The sequence below is a fragment of the Dermacentor silvarum genome, chromosome 11, assembly GCF_013339745.2.
Source record: "Dermacentor silvarum isolate Dsil-2018 chromosome 11, BIME_Dsil_1.4, whole genome shotgun sequence".
Lineage (NCBI taxonomy): Eukaryota > Metazoa > Arthropoda > Arachnida > Ixodida > Ixodidae > Dermacentor > Dermacentor silvarum.
In genome coordinates, this window is record NC_051164.1 from 119,303,872 (window position 1) to 119,328,008 (window position 24,137).

Genomic DNA, 24,137 nt, shown 5'->3' on the forward strand with positions numbered 1-24,137 from the left:
TGTCAAAACTTTGGCACAAATTGATGACTTGAGCACTTGTGCATGGATTCTTCACCAGCAACATTTGAAAGGCATCCTCATTAATGCCTTTCATAATGTTTATCTCTCTTATGTGTGTCGTCTACGTGCCTTTCACCCCAGAATTTACTAAACCAACATGCCCAGAATATGATCATCGGTGCCACTAAAGATGGCAGTATCATGTTGGCACAACATATTAGAAACGATGACTCAAAAAGGCCTTGGTGTATCTCACTAGGAGATTTCGTCGGGCATGGCTGTAGCACTGGGCAGTGTCCAGTTTCAGAGTTTCGAAGTTACTATGCGCCTCCACAAAATGAAATAGGGGATTTAATAAAATTCTTGCAAGCGATTGAAAACAGGACGCTCCGACGCAGGCTAGCCCGGCTTAACAGAGATATAGAAGCATATGCACAACAGCTCTGTAACCAACAATGGGAAGCAACATGCACCAATATGGATAATCAGTTAGGATTACTAGAACGTGGAACTTCCTCAGGCATCTTTTGAATCCTGAGGAAAGTAAAGCCAGGTACAGACAAAACATAAACAAAATCTTGCTTGCATATGACAAAACTTTTATCGACGAGATAGCCACAAGGTGTTTATCTCGGGCTAAGCCAACAACTCACCCAGATTACACAGGCACCAAAAACAGACAATTAGACGAAAAGATTAGCGAAACGAAATTGAGAGCAGCTCTACAAAAGCTAAATACTACATCCGTGCCAGGACTAGACAGAATAACAAACAAGACGATCCGAAATCTCAATGATGCCTCTCTAGAACAACTTGCCAAGTATATAAACACATGCTGGCTATCTGGTATAATACCACAGCAATGGAAAACGGCCCAGATAATTCTAATACCTAAACCAAGTAAGCGGCTGCAGTTGGAGAACCTGAGACCCATTTCACTCATGTCCTGTGTGGGCAAACTCATAGAGCACGCTGTCCTAGTGAGATCGAGGACAATGACGTTCTCCCGCTTACAATGTTGGGCTTCCGGAGAAATTTGTCGACACAGGATGCACTGTGTCAGATTACCTACGGGACAACATTATGGTTGCTCCTTTTCCCAAAAACGTGCATCCACAACGCAATGCGAGCAGGCGCAAAGCTAGGGCTGTGGCATTGCTCCGGAGGATAAAAGCCTCGCCTCACAAGGTCACTTTCGTTGATGCGGCCCAGTACGAGCACACATCGGACTTCGTCACAACGGTAGTCAATCATGACGGACACGTCACTTGTGCGGCATCCATCAGAGACAGCACCCCGGCTAGGGGAGCGGGCTGCGATCGCTCTGGCACTTCTCAACGATGAGAGAGCTGAAATATTTACTGACTCAAGGGCAGTGGTTTGGGCATTTGCTTCTGGTACCATCGCCGCGGAAGCTCATCGAATTCTCAAAAGCAAAGTCATCCAGCCGCATACAATCACATGGTTCCTGGCACATCTCGAACCCCAACTCGACTCCCTCCCCAACCTCAATGACATCGCACACATCCAAGCGCGCGAACTAACCCTCCGCGCTGACGCCACTGCGAGACGAGGCTCTGTCAATTCTAGGCTCGTCGAGTTCCGTGACACTCTCTTCAACTTCAACGAGGTTACAAAACACTACTACCTTGGTAGGAGACTATACCCTCCCCCACACAGCATACTAACCAGACCTCAAGCTGTCACACTACGCATTCTTCGGACGGGATCATATCCCAACCTGAATTTATTTCACCACATCAATCCAGACTGCTTTACGTCCAGACTGCCCTAGCTGCGGACAATGTAGTACTTTAGACCACATGCTCTGGGGATGCCCCTCATTACAGAGGGGCCCGCATCGATGCACTGCAGAGGAGTGGAGCTCTGCTCTTCAGAGCTCCAACCAGTCACGCCAATTTTGGGCTGTCCAGAGAGCCCACGATGCGGCGCTGGAGCTTGGTCCCCCCGTCCCGACGTGGGTGCGGCCTGCAGCTTCGTCGCCTCCCTGAGAGGGGGCACCGGAGCTTCTCAGGACCTTCATTAAAGTTCTTTGTCTGTCTCTCTGTGACAGGATGCAATGCTCCAACTTAAGCATCAAATTATAGATAACACCAGTCGGAACACCAAAGCTATCTTAGGATTGAACCTAAAGAAGGCTTTTGACAATGTTACCCACGAAACAATATTAAACAGAATAAATGAGCTAGGCCTAGGCCAGCGAGTATACAATTATATACGAGACTTCCTTACTAACAGAAAAGCACACATTAAGATAGGAGACCTTAACTCCGAAGAACTACAGATTGGAAGCGCAGGTACGCCCCAAGGTTCAGTAATATCACCGATGCCGTTTAATCTGGCTCTGTTTGGATTACCAACAAAACTACATGAAATCGATGGCCTCAATCATACCATTTAAGCTGACGACATCACCCTCTGGGTGAGCGATGGCATCGATGGACAGGTTGAAAACACATTACAACGTGCAATAGAATCAGTTGAACAATACCTAGCAGGAACCGGACTAGCATGTTTGGCTGAGAAATCTGAGCTCCTCATTTATATACCATCGCGACGTGGCCGAAAACCACGCAACTACGAGGAACGAAACAATCCGGAAATTCGCCTAACTACAGCGGATGGTACGCCCATACCCAAGGTTGACAAGATCAGAGTATTGGGGCTCATCATTGAAAGTAACGGCTACAATGGAGAGTCCATACGTAAATTGGACAATATAACATCTCAAATCATGCGACTACTGAAGTGAATAGCCAACAAACACAGTGGAATGAAAGAAGGCAATCTGCTTAGGCTAGTCCAAGCATTTGTAATAAGCAGAATAGTATACGTCGCATCGTACCTACGATGGTACTCGTCAGAAAGATACAAATTAGACTGCTTAATCAGAATAATCTACAAGCAAGCAATCGGACTCTCCATCACCACCAGCAACGATAAACTACTGCAGCTGGGTCTACACAATACACTGGATGAGCTAATCAAGGCACAACACATAGCACAATATGAACGCCTGTCCGAAACTAGAACAGGTAGGCAAATATACAGGTAGGGTATCATACCCAACATGGTGTCAAAGTAGATATGCCCAGACACATCAGAGGCATGATAACCGTCCCTCCAATACCCAAGAATATGCATCCCACCCACCATCAGGATAGGCGGGAAAGCAGAGCACGCGATATACAAAAGAAATTCGGTAACAGCAAGGACACCATATTTGTAGACTCAGCTAAATACAGACACAAGCGCGCCTACACAGCAGTGGTGATAAGTTGCGAGGGAAAATGCACGACGAGTGCTGCAGTCAACACGCCACACGTAGAAACCGCAGAGGAAATAGCTATCGCTTTAGCCATAGCACAAACACAAGCAGATATAATCATCAGTGATTCCCAGACGGCAAAACGAAACTTCGCCAATGGTCGAATCTTTCCAGAGGCACTATGACTCCTAAAATTAGGTAACAACCACGACAGAAGTGTCCATCTCATCTGGACATCCGCTCACACACTACCACACGGTAGCAATGAGGTGGCGCACCGCATGGCTCGAGAGCTTACGGACCGAGTCTCGGTTAGTCCCTCCTCAGCGACTACCGACGAGTGGCAAGATCGACTGACCAAATTTAATGAAATTACACAAAACCATAGATTGCAGAGGCACACATTCCGGCTGCCTCACCCAAAATTAAACAAAAAACAGTCTGTCGAATGGCGGAAGTTACAAACCAGATCCTATCCGAGTCCAGCTATCATGCACATAATACACCCAGATTTATACACGACTGACAAGTGCAGACATTGCGACTCTAGGGCCACCCTAAAGCATATCCTATGGGAATGTGCGGGTATAACACACGATAACCGTGATGCAGCCTCAAACAACGACAGTTTTTGCGCGCACTGGGAGTCTGCGTTGCTCAGCTCAGACCTGCGGCACCAACTCTGGGCCATCCAGCGAGCCGAGGAAGCCGCCAAGGGCCAACAACCCTTGGCCGAAGCCTAGGTGGGGTCTAGGCCCACCCCACCAAATCGCAGAGCACTCAATAAAGTTATTTCAATGAATTAAGCGATTGAAAAAGGCTCTGAACCAACCAAGCATGATGGCAGTGCCCACAACGCTGCGCGATGTTTCTCCACACTTTCCTGCTGTACAGTTCCGAATCACTTCTAAGTCACTGGTGAGGTAAGACTGTGATGGATGTTAGGCAGATGATGCCTAGTCTTTTTATTTCGAAAAAATCATTTTTCAGTTTGCATTTTAGATAAGAGTACGCATTCCTTTTTTCCTGTGGCACTTGAGCAGACGAATTCTGTGGGAGACATTCATGATAAAGATGAGATATGTGCAAGCCACGGTATTTGTTCGATTCTCTATGGTTGATGGGAACTGAGTTTATGTAATAAGTATTCTGGCTAATTTAGGTTTTGCAGGAGCATGTCATTAATTTGCATTTAATAATGTTTAGGAGCATGTACCATCATGTTTATATGTCACTGTTCCACTAAGGTGTGATGACATTGTCATGGTTTAAATGGTGGTGTAAATGACACAGTGATTTGTGAATAGTCTAAGATAGCTTTTATGTTGGTCAGTAAGTTATTGATGCATACCAGGAATAACAGAGGGGACAGGCCAGCACCCTGTGGGACACTGGAGGTAGCATGCTTAATGAACAGTGACACCTGACATACAAGACAACTGACATTCTAAACTTGACATATGCTACTGCAAGCTAAGCGTTTTCAAACCGTTAAAAGAACACTGAGAAGAATAAAATTCCTGTGGTTAACAAAAGTTTCTTGAAACTGTAGAGTTGATTCGTTGTCACTCACTCTGACGTTGTGTAGTTCAGCTTGAAGCTATGATGTTGGTCTGGTGTCGCTAATTCTGACGTCCGCGTAACTGAGCCCGAAGGTGAAGACACCGTCAGGTCATCACAGCTTGTCTTCTCACTTATGCCCGCTGATGTCATGGAGTATACTGGCAAAAGCATGGCCTCGAGTTGAACGAACCATCAGGTTGAGGCTGGTTCGCTTATTTGTGCCCACCCATGAAGTGTAGCCGCAGGAGTGCGATGTCAGCCGAAGCGCTGCCAGTGAGGCCTGTACACAACCAGAATGGCTCAAACTCAAGAAGTCACCCATCTGTCACTGTCCCATTTCAGAACTGGGCTGTTTCTTCTGCTACATATGTTCAGTTCATTATGCATTTGCCTTTTTACTTCCTTTTTCGTTCTCATATATGTTTTATTTTTTTTTCTTTCCTGTTTATACTTTTATTTTCTAATCTCTTTCTCTTTTGTTTGTGTCTTTAAATACCTGGCAAGCTGACATGAACGCCCAGGAAAGAACGAAAATCAGCGCACACATGAAAATGAGGAGAGAGAGGCACAGACGACACTGCAGTGCTGTTTCTAACTCTGAACCCGTTTTTGTGTATGAACTGTCTTTTGTTTGTCATTAATGAAGCAAGCCCAAGTATCTACTTTGCCCAGGAAGGATGTTGACAACAAAAGTGGTCACTTGGTTCATGGCTCCCATCAATTCCAGTCCTGTTTTTAAATTTAGTACCAGCTCAAGAGCTTGAATTGAGCGTAGACCTAGGAGAGTATATTGTGTACTGTGACACAGCCAGGTGGCGCAGTGCTGTGGGGCTGCATCTTTGTCTTATTGATTGTGGGGACCCCTTGGACCCCCTTTTTCGGTTCTTGCGTGGCTTGGGCCCATGTGATCACTGGGGGCATGCCATTCCAGCCTTATTGTGGATAGTGTACATTCCCCGCGGCATCTGGTGCCGGCGCGACGCAGAGCCTGCTGCTTGCTCGCGCTGCTCACGTTACCCCGTGCACCATGCACACGAACAGTTCCTGAGGAGTGAGCCCCTCTCACCCTCTCTTCGGCATCTCTCTCCTTCACCATCCAAGGTACGCGGGCACCTTCGCCCGGCAGATTCACCTTCGTTGCTCTTGGCTGTCGAACGTGCGGATCCACTTGATCCTGCGCCCCTCTGAGCAAGGTGGCCCCCTTTTTGTGGCAGAGCAAACTTCCCGGGAGTTTTCACCCATAGTCTGTGACTGCCACCCTAGTGCCGTAACCCCTGTATTGTACGCGCATTCTGTACATAATAGGGAATAAACCCCCATTCGTTTGTACCGCAGCTGGAGTCGTCTCTACGCCTTGCCGGTGAGTCAGCGAACCTGCCACGGCGCCCCTGGTGGGGCTGCATTCTTGTTGCCCTATTGCTTTGGGCCACAATGTTGATAGTTGACTGCTAAAACAGGTTTCAGGTCTTTGTTTCGAACTCTTGTAAGCTTGAGCAGAGAAACTGCAGCGTTAAATGAAGCTTGTATTTTTTGTCAAGACTTGAATTTTTGTCTTTACTTTTTTTTGCAGCATTGGCCACTTTTTGACTTTTTTTCATGTTGGAGAGGAGAGAGCTGGGCTAGTTTGTTTGCGCTTCTTTACGGAGCATTTTTTCATGTCTGCACTGTTTAAACCACACTTTCTTGTTGGGAGCAAGAAGAATCGGAGGAATAGAGGAGCTAGCTTATTTGTGAGTTGCAACCATATAAGGCATGTACACAATGAAGCCAGATCTCCCAATGAAAAGAGCCTTTCAATGGTGGGTCACAGCCAGTTTGAAAGTTTAAGGGCTGGAGCTGTTACAGTGGTTCCCAATGTATTCCTAAATGGTCATTTGAAAACATTAATTACGAGTTTTGCAGGAAATGTTTTGCTGCCAAGGCTAATGTCAAATCATCAATACTTCTTTATGGGCGAGTTGGTACATCTTGAAACCTTGGGTAACAGCGCAAAACTGACGACCACAAGAAGGGAGACACAAAACACACAAGCGCAGGGAGACACACAATTGCTGCGCTTGTGTGTACGTGTCTCACTTCTTGTGGTCGTCTGTTTTGCGCTGTTACCCAAGGTTTCAATGTCAAATCAGTTGTAAGAAAAAACAATAAGTTTCAGTTAGTGACAATGAGGGGGCCAGTTTAGAGGTTGCGATGGTGGTAGGTAGTGGTTCGAGACTGCGCTCCTTGATGGCTCAAGTGCATGATGGCAGTGCGAAGGAAGACAACACAAATCCATATACGTATATTTCCCATTATTCCTATGGTAGTTTAACCACATTTCCTTCTTAGTAATTTTAGAGGGAAACTATGGCCATTTCTAATAACCACTGCTGTGTGATGAAAGACCTTTCTAAATCAATGCACCAAGCGTGGTGCATTACACAATGTTTGGTGCTTCTAGTGACGCATTTTTTGCATACAGCACCCACTGCGATGGTACTGGACAGGGGCGGCTGCAGAGGTGCCAAAGTCTTTCAGCAATGCCCACAAGGGTTGTCAAAGAAATGACGTTGTAGGCCGTGACGGCGTTTCCTAGACCTTTCCAGAGGTAGATTACAAAGAATGTGTGGGGAGCCAGCTTGTAGAGGCGAACTTCGGCCGTGGGATCTGGTTAAGAGGAAAAAGAATTCCCGTTGAGTTCCGCTTTTCAGCCTGTGTTGTTGCAGAAGACCAATAACTGCTTGTTCAGGCATGCGATGACGGATGGCTGCCGGCAGTGCACAATTTGAAATGCTAGTGGGGTGTGACGGAATGTTGTGTCACTCATGTTGGGACGGGAGAAAGCATGCACTGTCAAAGAATGTATGCATACTTGTTTTGTTGTTAGGAGCTGTTATGTGACTCCACCGGAGAATGTGGATTGACTCAGGGGAGTTGGACTGAGGCTTTAAAAACGACAGCTCAGGTAGAGAGGGAACGAGGTGTTCCGGCGCAGCCCAGGTAGATGTTTTGCTGCTGGAGAAATAAACACTTATATTCACAGGACATTGGCTCTTCCTTCGCACTGCCATCATGCACTTTAGCTATCATGCACTTGAGCCATCAAGGAGCAGAGTCTCGAACCACTACCTACCACCATCACATCTCTTAACTGGCCCCTCGCTGTCACCAACTGAAGCTTATTGTTGGTTGCTTACAACTGATTTGACATTAGCCTTGGCAGCAAAACATTTCCTGCAAAACTCGTAATTCATGTTTCCATGGAGAGCGATTGCACAGGCCATAGTGTCATTGGCAGAAACTTTGTTCCCAGTCATTGTATTTGCGACGTCATGCATGCGAGTCAAAAAAATTATGCATTGATTCTGTAAAATAACACAGTTGAGCATGTTAAAAAAGAAAAGAACCACTGTTGGAAAGGACTGCCTCTGTATCCATTTGTTAAGAACCAGTGGCTTGCAGGATGGTGCACTGTTGCGAGCCACAGCATCAGGAGAGCAAGAGGTGTCCATTGAGGAGCCACTTTCAGTGCAGCCCGAAACAGTGTGGCTTCCTTGGGACCCAGAGAAGGAGCCAGTGTACACATTGCGGGCACATGCTCGGGGTGGCACTGGGGCCCCAGTGCATTGGCAGCTAGAGGCAGCACCAGCCTGGGCGGATGTTGAGGCCCTCGGCACTGTGGCTACCCTGGTGACAAGGGGCGGCCCCGGCCATGTTCGACTGGTGGCTCATGATGGACACTTCACCCCAGCCAGTATGCAGGTGTCACTTGCCCCCATCGTAGAACTGGAGGCCCTAGGCTCACCAGTGCTCGAGGCAGAGTTGCCCAATGGAGAGTTGCTGGTAGCTGTGGCCATGTACGGGCGCCACCGTAAGTTGACCCTGGAACGTAGCAATCTATAAGCACCTTAATATCATTGTGAAGCTCAATAATGTGCAAGTTTGCTTTCCCTTGCTTTCTGACGCAGATGTTGTCTATGATTTCGTCATCCGTGATGTCTGTATTGATGCCGTGTATTACCCCCTCCAGGAGGTATTCAGGGGTCGTTACGTAGGCAGACATCGGGTGGGTCTTGCCGTTTAGGTTGAGCTGCTTGAGTTTCTCAATCCGTTTCCAGAGTTCTTCGAGCGTGGTGCTGCCGATCACAATATTCGAGCTCGGTCTGATGCGGATGATCCTGTCGTCGCATTTAAATCCCGCGGCGGAGCCCCCCGCGGCTTCCATGATGGCGCGCGCGCCACCTCATATGTCTTGAGGTCGCGGATGGCGAGCCCTGGTTTCGGTTTTAGGATGATCTTTATGTCGTTCCGAGGGGAAGGAAGCGCACGCTGACTCGGGCGGCTCTTTCTCTCAGCCTCCGCTGACTTCTGGTCGCTAGCGGTGCCGCGGCCGCCTGCTCCCCTGGAAGTTCCGCTATCTCCCTTGACTTTTCCCTCAAGGCCAGCCGGGTTGGTGGCCCCTGCGGCGTTTTTGGTTGTGCGCTCCTGCCTCCTGATCTTTTTGCGTGCACGAAGAGACATGGCGATATCCCACGTACCTCCGTTCGGGTCATCTTCCTCAGTGTTCGTGACTGCAGCCGAGACCTGTCTGTTCGTGGCGGCGGGGTGGAGCTCAGTCTCCGAGACGACATCCATGGAATTTCGGCGGTCCAACGTGGGTTTCGAGGTGGTACTTGACGTTCCGTGATCATAATCCATGTTTTCTTCGCCCTGCAGCGGTTAACCGCGTGTGGGCTCGATGTAATTTCTCCTTCGGCAACCCGGTAAGATGACCGGCGAGGCTGGTCGGCGTGGTCGTGGCTTTCAATCCTCACAGTGAAAATTCCTGGATCCGCTTTGCCAAAAAATTGGTGTCAGTCGATCCGGAATGACTTTATGCACCACCATAGCAAAAGTGGTGAAAATCCATGGAATTTATCAAACTCGTGAACGTAAAGAGTCGGGAGACGATGTGCATGCGTCCGCACTCCTCGGCGCCACCTGGCGATCCCAATAATGTGCAAGGTTTTCCACAGTAGGTCCTCATCTGGTATTAGGAAAGTAAAGTTTTTTCTGAATTGGCTTGACTGACGGCTTAGCCCATGGTGTGACTATGGCTGTGTAAGTGCTTCTTTATGATGAGAGCACTGCAACAGCACCGGTGAAATGCCAGTTTCAATTCTGCTTGGTTCTGTATGCAAAACATGCATCACTAGAAACACCAAACATTGTGTAATGCACCAGTCTTGGTGCATTGATTTATAAAGGTCTTTCATCACACAATAGTGGTTATTATAAATGGCCATAGTTTCCCTCTAAAATTACTAAGAAGGAAATCTGGTTCAACTACCATACTAATAATGGGTAATATACGTATATGGATTTGTGTTGTCTTTGTGCTTGTGGCATTATTTATTGTGCTTTATCTTCTGAATTTCTAAATGCATGAGAGCAGTAAGCTTTTAGACACGTGCATATTTATTTAGAATTGATGCATTTATAATGCAATATTTTATTGTAAATTATCAATTCACTCAGAAAGCAATTTTAAGCCAGAAGGATGAAGTTTAGGCAAATTCACGTACTACCCATAACACTCACCCTGGTGCCATACCCGTACACAATAGTACCAGAGTGCCTTCTAGTAATTTTAAAACATTAGCTCTGCTTAGTCAGTTTCCCATTGTCGGCGTCAGCGTAGCTGTCTGCAGTGCAGGCTTTAGCAGCGCCCCAGAAGGTGCTTTTATTAATGGAAGCGCATGCCCAGTTGCACCAGTGTATGCTTAGAGAGGAGTGTGGAACAAGTGAAGTGCTTCCATGGAACACATTATCGCAATAATTTTTTTTAAAAGACCTGGTATGACTGGAGATAATCTTCCGTTCCCAAGAAGTTGAGTGGTGCCCATCCTACAATGTTAACGTTTCATTCCCCTGCTTGCGACCGTAATCGAGCACGGACAAGCTTGAGCAGATGGCAGTTGGTTTCTTTTGGAAGTGCTCAATTCTTATCAAATTCGAAATGCAGACAGCGTGTTTTGTTAACTGCATCAATTACTTTATGCAGTAACAGCTGGAAGAAACACACTGATCTAAACATCTTGCTTGTGTCATGTCAACTATGCGCCAATGGCAGCTCTCTATGGGAATCTGCTCTATGATGACACATAACAGCCGCGGGCCTTGCCATCAGCCTCGAAATGGGTGAGGCGGAGGCCTGTGTTTGGAAAGTGAGTGTTTGGAGAGAGGTCAACTTTGCTCTCCGCTTGTGAACTCTACGTGCCGCGCAAGGGTGCAAAATTTGGCTGAGATGTTCAGAGCTGCTCATGCTCTCCACGGAATGTGCTTTCACACCAAATCGGAGCGGTTGTTCAGGGCCACTTTAAACATTCATGTTACTCACTTGCAACCGTCCTGTAGGTTTTTTTTTTTTAGGGACTAATATAGTTATGAAACTGTGATATGATAGGGTCACATAATTAGTAACACTACACAGTGTATATACCTGCCTACTCTCATGAATTGTTCTGTAATGTTTGTGAATTTGGGCTGGTTCTACAATTTTATGAATGTTACGTGAAATTTTACAAGAAATAGGTTTTGTTCGTGAAAGACTTTAAGGTGTTGAAAGATGTGGCAGGGCAAGATTGCAAAAAATGCATTAAGAAAAAAGGAAATTGTGATGGTACCCACGTCACCCTCTTATGTAGGGCAAGATGCCATATGCAGGGCACTTTCTTCGAACTAATTTGAAAGGAGTACTGATGCAAAAATTTTGTTATTATTTTGCTGTTTTTAGGTGGCTGTTGACTCCATAATTACACAACCTTTCGTGTGTCTTGTTCAAAATGCAGGCCTAGGGCAGCGCAACTTCAGACATGAAAAGCAGACTATAACTGTATTGAGCTAGGAGAACATGTATTGTGCCTGACGAACATGTCATAAACGTGGTATCACAAACAACTCAAGAGTGCGTACCACGAGACTGTTGTCACATCAGGTTTACGTGACGTGAATAGTCTCCTCTTGTGCATCCGAAGTTGCACTGAACGTGGCACACGTTTGGATATGTCGCATTAACCGTAATTAGTTATTTGTTTCACTCTTAAGGTATTGAGGCTTCACAGTTGACAGCTATCCAATAAAGAAATAAAAATGAGACAAACATTTTTTGTCAATACTCCTATAAAACATGCTGCTGAAGCAGGCTAAATCGGCAACAGCAAGGTTGCTGCAAAAGTCACCGTAATGTAAAATAAATGTGTTGCTTGTCTGTCTCTGTTCCAAGTTTGCTGCTGCTTGTGTACTGCATCAGAACGTAAATCATTGTTAATAAATGTGTATGTATCCCACATGTGCTCTGGGCACACTTAGAAACAAGTGTAGATCCAGCACTATGTTGTACTCTAAATGAGATGAAACTTGTTTGAGTTAGCGGGGTCGCAACAGCAGTAGCACACTCATCGCCTGTAGCTGTTAGCAATCTGCATCACAAGGACGAAGGCAAAGTAGGATGCTTGTTGAGGAAAGAATGATAATGCAAGAGAAGTAGAACATGTATCTAAATACATTGAGGCTTATGGGAAAGCTGGCATGATGAGCGGCATCGGAGCCAGCGATGGAAGAAGACGACGAACGTGCGAACAGTGGCCCGAGCAGTGGCCCAAGTCGTGGCTCGAGTCGTGGCTGGGCCCTCTTGGGTGTGGCTGGCCAATACTGGGGCCTGCTGGTGCGGACTGCAAAATCGTGCGAAGCCCATGTTGATGAGTGTAATGTGAGGCTCCGGCTGTGTTTTGGGATGGACCATCGTCATGGGAAAGGTGGGCGGCACGCGTTCCACAGCCAGTAGCGTCTCCTTCCCTGACCTGGTGCTTGACCATCTCTGCAGTGCGAGATGCACCTGTGGCATTCGCTGAGGAGCACTTCCGCCTGCTCCTCCTCTGTCACTCTCATCGGGTCTGGCATGGGACCCGGAGGTGGCGGGGTCTGCTGCGCACTACTTCTGCTCTTGGTGCTGCCGTTGGAGAAGGGCACTGCCAGTTTGGGTGACATCAACGCAATGGGGTCAACACCGTATCCATGAGCGGCCCTCGGTGGTACAGGACGCAGACTTCCACCCAGTCAGCTCGGGAGGACATGGTGAGCGGTGTCCGGTCAGATCATGGATCAGATCGCAGGGGTTCAAGGCCAGTTGTCAATAGTAGTGCCAGCAGCACCATTCGAGTGAGGATCATCATCATCTGCAATCTTCCCCTCCTGTTACCTGCGTGGTGCAGAGCAATGCGGTCTCTCTGCAGTGGCATGGCAGTGAGCGAGCAGCTGCACCTTCCGGCGTTCTGCTGCCTGCTCTCATTAAAAAGAGGTCAGGGTGGAAGACCAGACCAGGTGTGCATCCGAGAATGGTTTAGGGTCTACGGTTTCTTGCAAGACCTCGACAATTTGGAGGCTGCACCACCTGGTCTGCCGCATTTCGCGAGGCGTATGTCCGGGAAAACAGCCAGGTTTAGAACCTTCAGGTTCCTGGAAGACTTTGGCAACTCGGACGTTGCTTGCTCTGCTAATCCTCGTTGAGTGCAGTAGTCTGCAAGGTTTATCCGCCGGCCAGGATGCCGTGCTGTCGCTGCAAGCCATCGTGACCCACTGCCGTCAGCCTCTTCGCAGAGCGACGGGCAGTATGGGAACGCCGGCATGATGAATGCCAATCGGAGCCAGCAGTGGAAGAAGACAATGACAAATGCGCGAGCAGTGGCACGAATGGTAGTCTGAGCCGCGGCTGGGCGCTCTTGGGTTGTGGCTTGCCTGGGCTGGGCCCTGCTGGTGTGGCCTGCGAAATTGTGCAGTGCTCACAGGCTTCATGCCCTTTGTCATAGGTGGAAAGCTTTCATTTTCGCGAGGGGGGGTCAACTCTAGCCTCTCTGGCTGCGTCGCTGCTTGAGTGGAATGTTCTCACATTTTTGACGCCGACTCGCGTGGATCCTCATCCAAGTCGCATCACGTCTCTTCCGGTGTCGCTACTCCCACGCTCCTGGAGATGTCGCCTGTGTCCCGGTCGCCATCAATGACGTGCGAGAGGGGCCTTGCGGGTTAGGCCTATCTATGGGTTCGGCCGCTGCTTCCGTCCGGCGCCTTGCTCAAGTGCTAACAAGGCGCCCCGGGGACTATCTTGCGTGCTGGTCTGCCTCAGAAGGGGGATCTTTGCTGGAGTGCCCGAAACTTCCGTGAGAGGCTGGAGCAGGTTCAAAGAGCCTCACTTGAACGTCGCCGAGGTCGACGGCCACACCCTGGACTGCCAGCGTCACGGACTTCTTGGATCGAACCTCCCAGGCTTCCGTCGCCAGTGTGATGCTGACACCACAACCTTCTTGGTTCAAAGCCACGCCGATGATGACAGCCTGCGCTCCCTCTTCCATCGATCACGGCTTGGGTCACGCGCCTCGAGCGCTCATGCTGTTTGGAACACCGCATGCTCTTCATCGTCGTCGTTCTTCCACGTGTTGTCCCTTTACTCATGACAGAGTCAGATTACAGCTGTGTCACGTTCATCTATGGCTGCTACGCCACGTCGTCAGGTCTTCTTTTGTCAGCGTATTTTTGGCTTTGCTTTGAGGCTTTATCGGGATGGCGGCGTGTCGTTGCTACATCGTCATGATAGAATGTGAAGCATTGTTGGTAGCAGCGGAGGATCTTCGGCATTTCGACATAGAGCAACCGAACCTCCATGGGTTGCTGCTTTTAGTTTTCTGGGTTAGAGCTAAGGGACTGGCCGCAGGATGGTCTAGTATACAGTCGGCGCTGTGGCAACACGTAGCGGCCTGGTGACGGTTAATGGGACGGTCGTCGAGGGCTCCACTGAGTGGCGGCGAGGTACGATGGCTGCTGACGATGTTGGCTTCGTCATCGGGGCTTCCTACTTGGTCTTGGTCTTCTGGTCGTCACAGGTAAATGTTCGAAATCCGGCGGCAGGCTTTGTAGCCTGCCCTTGGATTAATGGTACTGGGCGACATTGGTGCTATCTTCGGGGTTCAAGCTTAGATCACGGCACTGTGGGGGCGTCTGTTACATGAATTCAGACGACCTTCACCAGATGTCACATTGTAGTGACTGTGAAGAACGATGCAGTGTCAGAACTGTGAGTTACAAATTTAACTTTTATTGTGTGAACTTGTGCCCAGCAAAGTAAGTAACACTCAAGCACAGCGATTACGGCAAAAAAAGTTTGCGATCGTCGAAAATCTGAAATGCAGGTCAAGCACGTCAGCTTCTATACATGAGTCGTCGAAGGTTCCAGGGTAATCGATAGTGCCTGTGTGCCTTGCAGAAAGTACTACGCAATTCGTGTTGTGCATACAATCTGATTAAACAAGGTGCGGCGAGAACATACACAACAGATAGAATCACCAATAACATTCGAGTATGTTCCAAATAATGGCGGCACATCTTGCTCTGAGGGATAACACTAAGTTGCTAGCGGCTGAAATGCAGTCCCTGGAAAAAATGCAGTCCCTGGAACAGGTTGATACTGACATTACACATGTCAGTATCAACCTGCAAAAAAAAAAAAAGGCATAACTATTATGGGCAATTCTTTTTTGTTCTCAATTGCGAATGTTGGTGCCAGGAAATTGTATGAAACAAAATTGTATCGACAAGGTTCTACTGTACAAAGGCTTGCATGAATCATTGCTGCGTGAAAAGCCAACACGCACTGTGCAGATGGGGCCTTGAGCAGCCTGAGATGTGCATTGCCGTTTTTGCAGCTTCGGCAAGCTTACGTTTGCGCTTGTTTAATTGGGGCTGGGTCAGCAGCTTCTTCGGGCAGTGCATTTTGGTGGGAAGTTTTGACGTGCCCACTTGGCGAGAATCGTTGCAGCATGATATGCCGATGCCGCCAGAGCAAAACATAATGCTCACTTTGTGCTTCCTGCAGCAGCAAACATCTTCCCTTGACATTCAGGGTGGGGCTGTCCTTCCTTTCCCTCTTTTGTTTCCTTAAAGGGACACTACAAGTAAATACTACGTTGAAGTGGCCTGCTAAAATGCCACTCTAGAAACTTGGCACTGCTTGTTTTGTGCCAAGAAAAAAATTTGTTTACGAGAAAATGGCATCTGAAGGGCCCGCGTGCTTTTAGTGCAATTTGCGCACCCCAAGCGAGCTAGTGGTGGCGTTGCATACGCCATCATTGCCCTTTAATGTCGTCGAGGGACGGCGCTGTGGTTTTCTGCACAAAACGCAAATGCACGGCCATGGAGATACTGCGCTAAGGGAGATACTGCGCCGCTGCAGCTGCTCTTGGTCAAGTGGCGTTGACCGTTTGGGAGTCCCGCGACATCACATGGACGTGGCATTCTCTGGCACTCGCAGTCTATGTGAGTTTCGCGAGCCAGCAAAACCAGTGCAGCATTATGCAATACTGAAACTTCTGAAATGCAAAAGCACATGTGGTGCAGAGTTGAGAAAACTAAACCTTTCGACTGCTGTGTCGTGTTAAGTGTAACGTGAATGAGTTCTTTTTTCTAACAATCTAATAGAACTGGACAAGTAGCATTTTCTTTCGTCGAATAATGCAATACAATTATTTTTTTATGATGAGTGGTTGAGGACTAGTTACAGGTGTTGGTATTTGAATGTCCTAGGGGAGTGTCTAATTGTGTCCTGCATTTACCTCAATTTCTCGATTACTGTAGCTCTGTTCACTTTAATATTGATACCTTAGACAATCTCGAGCACTACTAACCTATAACTTTACCTTGACTTCATATTTGCCTTTAGTGTCCCTTTAAGCCCTTTCTGCCTGTGTAGAGCAGCAAATGAGATGCGGGTTTGGGTCCTCTTTCTCTTCTCTCTCTCTTGCCTCAATAAGAATTGTACACTGCCTTTGTCCTTGTGACGCAAACGGCTGACAGCGTCAGGCGACAAAACTGTGCTCATATCATCCGCTACTGTTGCTACCTCGCTGACTCAAACAAGGTTCGCATCATTTAGATTCTAACACTGTGCTGGGTCTGCATGTTATCACAAATTTTAACGTTCATAGGTTGGTAGGTATGGAAACATGATTTTCCACACTATGTGGTAACAGCATAAAGCTAACTACCAAGTCATTCAGGTGCATTCATAGCACAGGGCCCATTACTGCTATGTGAAATGTGCACGTACTGTATAGTTGTGATATTTATAGCTATTTGTTTTCAACTCCTGAGTGTGTAGGGTATTTCACATGCTCCCTGGCTTTCTGGTCACAACCCAGACTACTTGGCATAAAAGCCTGGACGCATGTTCTCGCATCAGTCACTCACTTTGCATGCCATAATTTCCAACATGCGGCCTCACTCGAGTGATGGGCACTTGAGAGAATGATGCGACATTAATGTAATGCGACATTAATGTAATGCTTATGGAAACTGTGCCTTTAGGTTCATACACCTATTGACTTTAGGCAGTCGGTGTGCACTGAAAGTGAGTGACCAAGAATGTGTCTTTTGCTGTTGTCATGTCGAAGCCAAGCCCTGTGACACTGTGTGTGTGTGTGTGACCTCTTCAGCCAAGGACCAGCAGCTGAGGCCATTTGATGACTGCAGCCAGGTGTTGCTTGATGTGGAACTCGTGGACAAAAGCATCATCAAGCACCTTCCAGGTAAACTCTCCCTCAATCTGGTGACATCTAGCTGCATCCACTATGGCACAGCTTGTCAGAGTTGGAGTGCTCGCAATACAGTTGTGCGACGCCTTTGTGCTTCCGAGGGCCTCCATGTCCTTTGCCTCCAACCTGGACATCCCGGGATGTCCAGCGCATCTTAAAACACTGTCCCTCGGTTGTCACCCCGCTTTTTGGCAGTATTCATGTAAAGTTGGCTTCTTTTTTGTCGGTACAAAAACTTCACTTTTATTTTTTCTACCATAAATGCGTGCTTCGAGTGTCGCAAACAAGTAGCTTATCCATGGCCCTTTGGAAATAAGAGGGAACATGCATTTAGCTAGCTGAATGTGAATAAATCTTATTTAAGAAACAGAATGTCCACTGAAATAACAAATGCATTCTTTACTCTGTGTGCTGGTCTCCAAACAAAACGATAAATGCTGCTTCACATGCTGCCCGAGCTCGTTCGCAAGATCAGCGTGATCGAGGCCTGTGGGTTTTCTGGCCTGTTGTTGTAGTTCACGGAGGCACTTTCTTTTTCATTTTTTCTCCATTTTCTTCCTTCTTTTATTGCGATAGCAATTATATGGACACTTCAACCGGATTTATCCCGTCAGCGTCGCCGTATGCCCGAGCGGAAGCGTGCGGGGATGCGCGCTATCACGGAGAGCGAACGCATTCAATCTCCCACACGCAAGCAAGGAAGCGGGAAGGCAGCATCGGAGGGAGCGGGGGGGGGGGGGGGGGCGCACTTCTACTCTGCCAACAACCGCGCTCGTCGCTCGCCCGCACCGTCTCTTATCTCCACACTGCTCTGACCTTTATGCGCCGTGCATTCGCCGCTCAGTTTCCGTTGAAGCGACGGACCGCACGTACCTTCGCCGCTGCAGCGTATGCGCTTGCTGCCAGAGTATTGACAGTCGTTGTCTGCAGTCAATCAGTGTGATCTATTCGTGTTTGCTTGTGCGCGCTCACACCACGCTTGTTCATTCAGTTAGTAATAGTCAGGCCACATTTTCCAATGCACGCTACACATGCAATGCTGCCCGGATCGGCAGTGCAGCGCTACAGGTGTGTCTCTTAGGGTGAAACTGTGACATTTTTTTGTTAGTTTCGTTTCGCTATACGTTTTCGCCTGTCATGGTCACACAAAAAAAGTGCTTATTAATATTCATAATGTATATATTCCATTATTGATGAAATGAAACAAACTTTCCAGTCTAGTGCCTATATTTTGTAAAATATGCTTTACTTAGGCGCAATAAAACTTAGTTTCAGTGTGATTATGATTGTTGCCTGCACGTACTGGGTTTTTAGTGGATTTTTGCTCTTCGTATTGTGGGTTTCGAGCTTTGTGGGATCTTGACTAGCAAGCTTTTTTTTTTTTTTTCTAGTTGGCAACACTGCTTTACACTTTCTCCATTTCCTCTGCTCTAAGATGCATGATCACAGGAATGTTGGCCGAAGGATAGGGGTCCTTGTATTTTTCTTTTTCGTAGTGCACTGTTTGCGGTCACTGACGACCACAAGCGTATTGCGGTGCACGTCAGTTTCACGTACACTGTCAAATGATGCAACGAACATGTGACATTGACAGTTCAGTTATAGGAACGAGAACTGTTGACCACTGTTCTTTTTACATTCCTTTTTTTTCGTGAAATTTGCATGTCATCGCAAAAGTCATTACTTACAGTGACACTAGCGTATTTCAATTTAATTTCGAGGCGTAGACAGACACTTTCTGTAATTCTGTAATTAGGTTCTGATTTCGTTGTATGTTAAATAATTGTATTTCAAACCCCAATTACCAAATGTCATATTTGAGAGCGTCGCCTAGGGTTTCCCTTATTTCAGGGTCAGGCTCGCTTTCCTCTGGCTTTGAGTTGCTGAGCACATGTGCGCACAGCGGTATGTTGGTACATGGAGCGGAGCAGGCGCAGACGCAGCACTCTATGGGGGCTCGGTGTGCTCAAACCTGTGGTGGTCATCTAGCTTGTGAGCATCTCAAGTGCGTGTGCTGTGTAAGCAGTGAGAAGAGAAGAAGCAAAGCTGGAGAGTGAGACCACAAGTGTAACTGAGCTCTGTACCAGTGATCTCACAGTGTGCCAGCTCTGACTGTTGTGTTTATCCAACCTAGCCAAAACAAAAGCCTTCAATTTCGTGTTGATGTTCCAGTTCTTCCTTTGCTGTACAAGCACCTGTTGACAGTCAAGGAACCACACCCATTCGATGGAACTGGTTTATCATGATGCCTTTGTGTAAAGCACAGTTCATGTCCTGGTCCGTTTTATTCTGTGGCTTGTTTTCAGCACACTGCTATCTATACACACTCGGAGTGTTATACAGTTAAACCTCGATATAACGAACTTCAATATAATGAAATTCTCTATATAACAAAGTATTTAACTTTTTATAACTTCTTGCCTTTAGAGCACCATGTATTTAAAACCTCAATATAACGAAGTGCATTTATACTGAATTTTCATGTAACAAAATTTCACTGCCGCTGCCGAAGTAATACCGAGACACCAAACAGAGACTTCCACGAACGCAGATTGTCAAATTGTCAAATTACAAGCAGCTGCTTGCGAACACAGCTCTCGAATTGTGTGCCGCGTGATCATCGAAGCGAAGCAGTGTCATGTCCCATATAAAGTCCAAGTGCAATGAGATCCTATTGTGCCCCACGTGCTGTATGCTTTGGGTGCGAGTGAGCCAAGAAGTATGGTGGCTTGATGAGCGCTGTCTTCCCACTCAAGCAGGGGGGGATGTTGGGGCAGGTTGCCGCACACCTTTTTTTTAGTGCGGCCATGGCTTTGCACGGCGGAGCGCATATGCAGCCTGCGTGCCCTGCTTTAGAGGTAATCAACCGTGTGTGCATATATCTAACAAATTGTCACATGCCTTGTGAGAGAATGGGCGACGCGACGTTTATTGAGGGTAGCGGCTCCTGAAAAGCATGGCACTGGGAGCTGGCTACTGAGCGGGCGGAGGAGCACGCGCACTTATTATACGTGACCTTCGGTATTATACGCGAAGGTCACGTAAGGCAAGATGCGATCCCATGTTTTGTGCTGGACGTCCATGTACATAGAGATCATGTCTTTGATGGTCTTGTTTAATCGCTCCGTAAGTTCATTGGACTGCAGATGGTAAGCAGTCGTCTTTCGATGGCTGGTGTTGCTCAATTGAAAAATTTCGTTCATGAGCTGTGCCGTGAACGCCGTTCCTCTGTCTGTGATAACAGTGGATGGGGCACCATGACGCAATACAATGTGACACAAGAAGAACTGCGCTACCTCAGAAGCCGTGGCTCATGGGAGCGCCTCTGCTTGGCATAGCGGGTTAAATAGTGGTGACGATCATCCACTTGTTGCCGTTGATTGGCAGAGGAAAAGGCCCAAGGATGTCCAAGCCGACTTGGTCGAATGGCTTATGAGGTTGTTCGATGGGTTGCAATAACCCGGCAGATTTCAGGGGTAGTGACTTTCGTCGCCGACATTCACGGCAGCCTTTAACATACTGTTTGACGCTTGCCGCAAGCCCGGGCCAGTAATACATCTCGGCGCCCTAGCAAGCGTTCCTGAGTAGCCGATGTGGCCAGATGTAGGCTCGTCGTGGCAAGCGAAAAGAATATCGTCCCGCAAGTCTTTGTGAACTACTAGAAGGAAGGCTCGGTCATTCGGGCGGACGTTCTTCTTGTAGAGCACATTGTCTCGTAAACAGAAGGACGTCAAGACACGATGTAGATGGCGTGCAGGCGCGTAGCCAGGGGGGGGGCTGATGGGGCTTCAGCCCCCCCCCGAAATTTTTTCGTGCGGGCATGCACCACCAACCAAAACTACCACCGACGCCTGCAATCATTCTGGATTTTGTCTACAATGTCTTTTTCAGGCTCGAAAAGACATTTCGGCACGAACATTGCGAACTCGAGCTGGATTTCGTGACAACGTCCTTGCACCTGGAGTCACGTAACGCAAGGAGCCCCATCCGAGCACAAGCTTTCATCGGCTTTTCGATAGCGAGCGGGCGCGTTGCGGCACCTCGCAGCGGCCGCGGAATATACGGAGCGCATGGATTTCAATTACGGAACTTTATGGGTATAAAGTTCTCATAAACTTTTGACGCGAAAGATGCGCTGACATTTCCAAAGGCATGCTTTAAAAGATTTTCAATTCTAGAACTTTATGGGGTTAATGTTCTTATAAACTTGGGCCAACATGTGCGCACCAAAACGCTCGTGTCCAAGCCGTTCCATAAATGGAAGCGCGCGCTTGCGATCTCCCACACACACGAAAATACTAAATATCCCCGTGACCGTCAGCTAGCAGCTGATAATTTTCTCCAAACATTTTCAGGAAGCGTGCCCAATGTGATTGATCAGCTGGACCAGGGTAGGCAAAGTAAATTATGAGAAAACAGAAGAAAGTAAATGGCCTACTATTACGATTTTTTTTTTTTTTTTTTCCGGGCGACAAGGTCTGGCTCTCCGTGGCCACAGGGACAGGGGCCCTATGGATATAAGCAATGCCCCTGCTGAAAATACAGGCATTTTCAGAGTGCTTCTTCGCATGCGAGCTGATTGTGGAGATACATATCTGAAGAACCATTTGGAAAGTTGCGCCAGTAATGCCTCGTATTTAAGCCCGGACGCACAAAACCAAGTTATAGAAATTTATGGTGACATTATCAAAGAAAGCCTAGATTCAAAAGCAGGCTGCTTCTCCATACTTCCTGACGAAACGACGGACATCGCTGGAATCGAACAGCCTACTGTTTCTGCAAGGTACCTAAACAAGTATGCCAACGACATCAAGGGATTGTTTTAGGTTTTAGCACCGGAATAGATGCCCATCTCTCATTGCGACAGCAGGTTCTACGTAAATGTGTGAATACTGCTGCAGCTTCTAGTCACCCTTCCAGTGACCACTGCCAGCGCAGAGAGAATATTTTTTTAACAAGAGTTTACTAAAAAACTACTTGCGCTCTACAATGTCTGTGGAACGCATGGTTAGGCTGGCGCTTCTATACAGCCACAGAGACGTCGGCATCAACGTGTCTGAAGTCATTGACCGCTTCGCTCAACTTTCCCGCCGAGAGAAGTTCGTCCTTTAGATAGCGAAGCAGCAAAAATCAATGCAAGTAAAAAGCACTGTTCCTTCAGGTCCATAAGTTCTTAATTATGTAAACGTGTGACCGTTCATTAGCTTTTAAAACCGTAGAAATTTTCGCCGTTTATTCTAGCAGTTAGCATCATGATCACAATTATCACGCGAATACAAAAATTACGAGAATACCAATAACCAATTATGACCGACCTTGCTCATTGAAAGCCCGGCCCACGCGGCGTTCGCCAAAAACACACTCGGATATTGGGTAGTTCAACTTGCCGCATCATCTGTGGCCTTCGCTTGTCCTTTTCTTTCATTTTCAGCTACCTGCTTTTATTTCTTTTTTGAAACGAAGGAATACCCTCCTTTAATTTTGGGTGCAGAATAATTGTTGGCGTTGTGCAGACAGTTAAATTAAACATTTTCGTACTGATTTATGCATTATTCCTCTATTATTCTACCCACATGGCGCTGTCGCGACCGCTGCATGGCCCAAGTACATATCACGATTTCTGCGATCATAGTTATGTTCTTGCCTAAATCATCTGTCTTTCTGTGCGCAAAGTTTACTATCTGTGACTGCGCAACATATTTATTTGTCTTATTTGACGAATTATATACACTAACGTTTGCTTAAATACGTAGATTTATTGGAGACTCTTACGTATTTTTAAATATCTTATTGGTTTTGTGTATACAAGCAGTGAACTTTGTTTCCAGCGACTCTTTTTTGCCCTTTAGCGAGTTGTATCTTCGCATTTGAATATTTCATTCTTTCTTCGCAATTTCTAATATATATTTTGCAGAACTCCCACTTCTTATTTGTACTCACTGCTGCGAGTATTATCTCGGTGTAATTACAATACACGACGAATTACAGCTGCTAGTGCGCTATCGATTGCAACGAGGGATAGCGTCATTGAGGTTTCTTCCTGGCCGTTGCATATGTAGAAAAATGTAAACAAGGTTATTGAATGACAAAGATTCATCAAAATGTTTGTCCTCAACTTATTCATTTCATGGCCTTTACGTTTTTCATATAAGCTGCATGCACTGCTTTCCTGGTTTCGAACTGATATTGACCCTTTTCGCGGCAATCCCGTGGGTGCTGCCATATTTGATCACGTGGTGACGCGTCCATTGCTTGCCTCAACTGCCTCCATTGCCTCCTTGTTTACAATGGAAGTGTATGACGCCGGCGCGGCTTAGAAAACATCTGTTTTCGGAGATATCATGGACGGAGACTAGATGGATGACACGAAGCTTTGATCACAGCTTCAGAGAACATGCAAGAGCGCTTTCGGAGCTGATTAGGTTAGGCAACATAATGCTTATATGACAACATAATGGCATAATCAGCGTATATGGTGCTTGTTCTAAAAGCGGGGCTAAATATGAATTCCAAGCTGTCCGATGATATATTCAGTCAGGATTAGTGTGTTTTGCTCTTTGTTCTTTATTAGGCAAATATTTTGAAGCAGTGGCTTGTCAGTTTCTGACTCAGTGAAGTTCCTATCTGATTATTTTCTGCCTAATCACTCGCGGGTGTGCTCAGTTCCGGATCCGATAGATTTGTTCTTT

General features: G+C 47.1%; 1 protein-coding gene across 1 annotated transcript in view; it reads left to right on the top strand.

The window, feature by feature from the left end:
* The window catches only part of LOC119432861 (nuclear pore membrane glycoprotein 210-like), a 238,239-nt gene that overhangs the window by 103,868 nt on the left and 110,234 nt on the right, over positions 1 to 24,137 (top strand). The window contains exons 10-11 of the mRNA XM_049658424.1: positions 8,294 to 8,702; positions 17,350 to 17,442. Coding sequence (XP_049514381.1) covers positions 8,294 to 8,702; positions 17,350 to 17,442 — 502 coding nt within the window. The remainder of the gene's footprint in view (positions 1 to 8,293; positions 8,703 to 17,349; positions 17,443 to 24,137) is intronic.